This window comes from Silene latifolia, chromosome 8 (genome assembly GCF_048544455.1).
Source record: "Silene latifolia isolate original U9 population chromosome 8, ASM4854445v1, whole genome shotgun sequence".
NCBI lineage: Eukaryota > Viridiplantae > Streptophyta > Magnoliopsida > Caryophyllales > Caryophyllaceae > Silene > Silene latifolia.
This window is the reverse complement of record NC_133533.1, coordinates 7,891,502-7,898,186: the sequence shown is the minus strand read 5'-3', so window position 1 is coordinate 7,898,186 and position 6,685 is coordinate 7,891,502. Positions and strand designations below refer to the sequence as shown.

Here is a 6,685-nt window from a genome sequence, read left to right as displayed (position 1 = left end):
TCAAGCACGTAGACGCCAAAAAGTAAGAACGTGGTCTAGAATGCAAAGGGAGAAGAGAAGGGCGGATACTCGCGTGAGAAATATGTGAGACCGAAGGTCTCTATTTATACTAATCACACGGAGGAAGTAGGGTTTTCGGAGAAACTTTGGAAGTGAATCTCGAAAAGATATGAAAAGATACGAAAAATACGCAGAAAAGGGCTTGGGAAAAGGCGCAGCAGGCACTGCGTCTCTTGGAAGAGGCGCAGCACCTGCTGCGTCCTTTCCCAAGTGGTTTCCCTCTGCGGAAGAAAGATTTCCGTGTTTAGTTTATGGAATAACGGAATAATTTTGTTTTCCTTATTATTTTGTGTGAATATTACGGGAAATTGTTTACCAAAGACGAAAAGATTTATAAAATATGGAATAGAAATATCCGGAACATTTCAGAACATTATGACTCGGCATTTTAACGGTTATCAGAAAATGAAGACGGTTTTAGGCCCGGACTCTAAATGTACTCTAATTACTGCCAAAACGACCGTATCGGCACGTAGATGACAATTAAGAGGTAGACATAAATGTTTGAGCGATCACTTGACGATAAACTTACGAACTGTCACAAATCGTTCCGCGTACCAAACATGCGGCCCAATCATCACGGGTGGTTTGCGGGAGGTGCAGAAATGAGGTATCTACAACATTAAGCTTACATTTTATCTTATTTGTTTGAGTTAATAAAGGGTTGTCAAGGAGTCTTTAGTTTCCTTTTCTAATTATTAGCAATAAGGAGTCTTTATTATTTTAGCCTTTATAGCTTATTTAAAGAGGACTTTTGGGTTCTCTTTGGTTGATCAAACAACCGTCCTCTTTGGCTAATTATAGCCTTTGGTTTGCTTGTAATTATTGACTCAGAAATCATAATCAAAAATACAACTTGCTTGCTTAGCATTTTTCCGTTATTTATTCAAACGCGTCTTTGAATATTTACTTTGTTCGATCTCAATAGGTCTTGAGTTCGTTCGCCATTGATAAGTTATAGGTCTAACTTGTCAAATATCGCTTCCGCATTTTTAATTCGTATCATAAGTGGTATCAGAGCTTCGGCTCTTGATTTTCTTAAACCAAGGGGAGAAGAAAGTGTTCGATCCTAGTTTACCACCTGTTTTTGATGTTTATGATGATGATATCGTGTATCAGGTTGTTCCACAAATAGAACACGTTGGCACTCTAGTGGTCTTTTATATCTCACAAATAATAATGCCTAAGGTTGGCTTGGACGAGTTTGCATTGTCTTTGATTATCAAGGAAACAAAGGACACGGTTTGGACAGCCCAAGAGAATTGTGGGAATACGTATGAAACCATGAACATAATAAGTCCAGAACTTGATGCTATAAGTTTGACGTTTCTATATAATAATGTATTGCATTATCACGGTTTTAATGGAATTCCAAGAATAGTTCGTGGGTTTAATGAATTTAGGCAGGACATGGGTCAGGGCAGTACGCTTTTCGTGAACGACACATTAACAACATTTCAAAGTATGCGAATGTGTGATTGGAACCAGCAGCAAACGTCCAAGATGTTCAATCCAGGCATTTTGGGAACCAAGGAAGGACACATATTTTACCTTACCTTATAAAGGTAATTTCGTCCATTTTTTACGTACTTAAAATGAAGGGAATTTGCACCTTTTTGAGAGATAAACCGTGCAATCATCCTTTGGACATATCGTAGGACAAAACGCAAGATCGTCACATCCGTCGGATCGGACCCGATTAAAATCAATTAACGTGACAAACATTGAGATGAACAACACGAGTAAGTTAAGCGCATAGCGTTGGCCAATGCATTGGTGTCCACCTGCTCCAAATACCAAGTAATTTCTTTTGTACAACTGGTCTTCTCTTCTCTCCTCGGAATAAAATCTATCTGGGTCAAAACGGTGTGGATTTGTGAACCCTTGGAATCCTGACTCGTAGACTGAGGGGAATACCACACTACCCTTTGGGATAGTGTAATCCTCGGTGAGTGGGAATTCCTCTTTAGTCAGGTGAGGTACGAGCGTGCCTGGGGCGCGGATCCTGAGTACTTCACGCGCAACAGCATGCACGTACCTCATTTCTGACAGTTGTTCAGCTGTGATTGGTTTGTTTGACTCTGGTTTCCAGATAGTCTCAACTTCCTCCCTAGCCTTCTGAAGGACGTCTGGGTGGGCATCTAGTAAGACGACCGCCCAGAGTAAGGAGGAAGTGGACGCGTCTTGCGCGGCGAACAGGAAGTCAAACATGTGGGCCCCTATCTCTCGGTCGCTACAATTCGGCGGCGGGGTTGTTGTCGTTGACTCTTGTCTCACTAACTCTTGCATCCAAAAGTCAATCATACACTTAGGCTCCTCTCCCTCTATTCTCATCTTATTCTTACTCTCATTCGCCCACCCGGCTAGCATCCCGACTAGCCGGTCCACTGCATGCCGGGCTTTGCAGAACGCAAAGCCCGGGAAATCAATAGGGAGAGCAATTACACCCACGTTGAAATAATTATAGTCCTCCCTAAACCGTTCACGTGCCTTTTCGCTCAAATACGACCCTACAAACACGTTCTGAGACGTCTCAAGATTCATATCTCGAGCCAGTAGCCTCAGCGCTACTGGCTCTGGCTTCTCAGTACCACCTGATGACAGCCCCACCCAACGATCAAAATGTTTCAATATTACCGTCTGTTGAATGTCAATATACGTAGAAAGCGCCTTCGGGGTGAAATTCGGCGCCATTTGACGTCGAAGATCTTTATGCTCTTGGCCAAACAAATATATCATGTTATGCTTTCCAAACAACTTCTTACCAAAAGGATGACTAACAAGCTGAAACCCGTCCAGCCGAAGATTAGCGAAAATCCTATGACTCATCTCCGAGTCCCTTACAAAAACTATAAACTGGCCAATTACGTAATTGGCTGAGACCCCGACAGGGGACGACTTGGCATAATCTGCCTGGTCGTTCCAGAATTTCTCAGGGTCTCGGATTAAAGGTATAACATTGCCTAAAAAAGGGATCACACAATTTGGTCCTGGTAGTATAGACTTCTTTTTTAGGTACAATATTTGTTCAAGAAACAAAACAAATGCAACTATTGAAAATGCATATGGTGCAAACCACCTTACAAATGACCATTTTTCAAAATTTATCTCCATTATAAAAAATTTATTTATATTTATATTTGCTTTTTTTTTTGTGGGTTTTAGGGTTTGGGTATATAGGTGATTTTTATAGTAGTCTTTTCTAACTATTAGCAATAAGGAGTCTTTATTATTTTAGCCTTTATAGCTTGTTTAAAGAGGACTTTTGGGTTGTCTTTGGTTGATCAAACAACCGTCTTCTTTGGCTATTTATAGCCTTTGGTTTGCTTGTAATTATTGACTCGGAAATCATAATCAAAAACACAACTTGCTTTCTTAGCATTTTTCCGTTATTTATTCAAACGTGTCTTTGAATATTAACTTTGTTCGATCTCAATAGGTCTTGAGTTCGTTCGCCATTGATAAGTTATAGGTCTAACTTGTCAAATATCGCTTTCACATTTTTAATTCGTATCATAAGTGGTATCAGAGCTTCGGCTCTTGATTTTCTTAAACCAAGACGGTCCTATGGGGGAGAAGAAAGTGTTCGATCCTAGTTTACCACTTGTTTTTTATGTTTATGATGATAATATTGTGTATATGGTTGTTCCACAAATAGAACACGTTGGCACTCTAGTGGTCATTTATATCTCACAAATAATGTCTGAGGTTGGCTTGGACGGGTTCGCATTATCTTTGATTTGCAAGGAAACAAAGGACACAGTTTGGACAGCCCAAGAGAATTGTGGGAATACGTATGAAACCATGAACATAATAAGTCCAGAACTTGATGCTATAAGTTTGACGTTTCTATATAATAATGTATTGCATTATCACGGTTTCAATGGAATTCCAAGATTAGTTTGTGGGTTTAATGAATTTAGGCAGGAAATGGGTCAGGGCAGTACGTTTTTCCTGAACGGCACATTAACATCATTTCTAAGTATGCGAATGTGTGATTGGAACTAGCAGCAAACGTCCAAGATACGAGTGACATTACTCAAGATTCGGAAGTTGGTAGTTTTGTGCTAAGGGTTGGAACCGATGCTTCGATGGGCTCAATGGCACGTTGTGTTTGTATGGTGTCTTGCGTTGGTCCATCTTGACAAATTACATTAAGCTTACTATTTATCTTATTTGTTTGAGTTAATAAAGGGTTGTCAAGGAGTCTTTAGTTGCCTTTTCTCATTATTAGCAATAAGGAGTCTTTATTATTTTAGCCTTTATAGCTTGTTTAAAGAGGACTTTTGGGTTGTCTTTGGTTGATCAAACAACCGTCCTCTTTGGCTATTTATAGCCTTTGGTTTGCTTGTAATTATTGACTCAGAAATCATAATCAAAAACGCAACTTGCTTGCTTAGCATTTTTCCGTTATTTATTCAAACGCGTCTTTGAATAATAACATTGTTCGATCTCAATAGGTCTTGAGTTCGTTCGCCATTGATAAACTAAGTAGCACGGACACTCTTCCTAATCGGCGTTCCCGTGTCGGACACCCGTGTCGGACACCCGTGTCGGACACGACACTCATCGGACACACGTCAAAACGTGTCGGACACTCGTAAATCCGTGTCTAACTTTCATCTTTTATTTGGGCACGTGTCTGATACGTGTCCATGGTATTTTGAGCCGTGTCCATGGTATTTGGACACACCTCCAAACGGAATCAAGTTGAGTTTAAGGTAAATGACGAGAATTGTTATATGGTTGAATTTGGTGGGAAAATAAGTTGAATTGGAGACAAATGATGTTCTTTAGACTAGTAAAGAGATGTCGAGATAGATTGATTATAAGTTGGTTTTTGGTTTTGGAAATGAGAATGAGTTATAATTAACGTAAATTTTACTTTCACTTATTTAAATTTAATATTCAATACTTTTTCAAAAATAAAATCACACATATATAACTATAAAATATATGTTTTATTAAATTTAAATGCCGTGTCCCGTGTCCTAAATTTCATGGGATGCCGTGTCATGTGTCCGTGTCCGTTTTGGTTCAACTTAGTTGATAAGCTATAGGTCTAACTTGTCAAATATCGCTTCCGCATTTTTAATTCGTATCATAAGTGGTATTAGAGTTTCGGCTCTTGATTTTCTTAAACCAAGACGGTCCTATGGGGGAGAAGAAAGTGTTCAATCCTAGTTTACCACCTGTTTTTGATGTTTATGATGATGATATCGTGTATCAGGTTGTTCCACAAATAGAACACGTTGGCACTCTAGTGGTCTTTTATATCTCACAAATAATGCCTAAGGTTGGCTTGGACGAGTTCGCATTGTCTTTGATTAGCAAGGAAACAAAGGACACAGTTTGGACAGCACAAGAGAATTGTGGGAATACGTATGAAACCATGAACATAATAAGTCCAGAACTTGATGCTATAAGTTTGACGTTTCTATATAATAATGTATTGCATTATCACGGTTTCAATGGAATTCCCAGATTAGTTTGTGGGTTTAATGAATTTAGGCAGGAAATGGGTCAGGGCAGTACGCTTTTCGTGAACGGCACATTAACATCATTTCTAAGTATGCGAATGTGTGATTGGAACTAGCAGCAAACGTCCAAGATGTTCAATCCAGGAATTTTGGGAGCCAAGGAAAGTCACATATCGCAGTCCTTGTCTCGACATTGGAAGGCACAAGAATTGGGACAATTCTTTTTGAACAAAGGGCGGATGATACGAGTGACGATGCTCAAGATACGAGTGACATTACTCAAGATTCGGAAGTTGGTAGTTTTGTGCTAAGGGTTGGAACCGATGCTTCGATGGGCTCAATGGCACGTTGTGTTTGTATGGTGTCTTGCGTTGGTCCATCTTGACAAATTACATTAAGCTTACATTTTATCTTATTTGTTTGAGTTAATAAAGGGTTGTCAAGGAGTCTTTAGTGGCCTTTTCTAATTATTAGCAATAAGGAGTCTTTATTATTTTAGCCTTTATAGCTTGTTTAAAGAGGACTTTTGGGTTGTCTTTGGTTGATCAAACAACCGTCCTCTTTGGCTATTTATAGCCTTTGGTTTGCTTGCAATTATTGACTCAGAAATCATAATCAAAAACACAACTTGCTTGCTTAGCATTTTTCCGTTATTTATTCAAACGCGTCTTTGAATATTAACTTTGTTCGATCTCAATAGGTCTTGAGTTCGTTCGCCATTAATAAGCTAGGTAGCACGGACACTCCTCCTAATCGGCGTTCCCGTGTCGGACACGACACTCATCGGACACACGTCAAAACGTGTCGGACACTCGTAAATCCGTGTCTAACTTTCATCTTTTATTTGGGCACGTGTCCGACACGTGTCCATGGTATTTTGAGCCGTGTCCATGGTATTTGGACACATCTCCAAACGGAATCAAGTTGAGTTTAAGGTAAATGGCGAGAATTGTTATATGGTTGAATTTGGTGGGAAAATAAGTTGAATTGGAGACAAATGATGTTCTTTAGACTAGTAAAGAGATATCGAGATAGATTGATTATAAGTTGGTTTTTGGTTTTGGAAATGAGAATGAGTTATAATTAACGTAAGTTTTACTTTCACTTATTTAAATTTAATATTCAATACTTTTTCAAAAATAAAA

The 6,685-nt window shown here is 39.2% G+C and overlaps 1 protein-coding gene across 1 annotated transcript; it reads right to left on the bottom strand.

The window, feature by feature from the left end:
• Positions 1 to 1,247: 1,247 nt before the first annotated feature.
• On the bottom strand, positions 1,248 to 3,245 carry LOC141596236 (cytochrome P450 710A1-like). The gene has a single exon (XM_074416334.1). It carries the CDS (start codon positions 3,172 to 3,174, stop codon positions 1,651 to 1,653), a length of 1,524 nt encoding a protein of 507 aa, XP_074272435.1. The 5' UTR covers positions 3,175 to 3,245; the 3' UTR covers positions 1,248 to 1,650.
• Between the last annotated feature and the right edge of the window lie 3,440 nt (positions 3,246 to 6,685).

Bases quoted from the DNA above. Each gene is read 5' to 3' on its own strand.
- LOC141596236 (XM_074416334.1), bottom strand. From the start codon at position 3,174: ATGGAGATAAATTTTGAAAAATGGTCATTTGTAAGGTGGTTTGCACCA.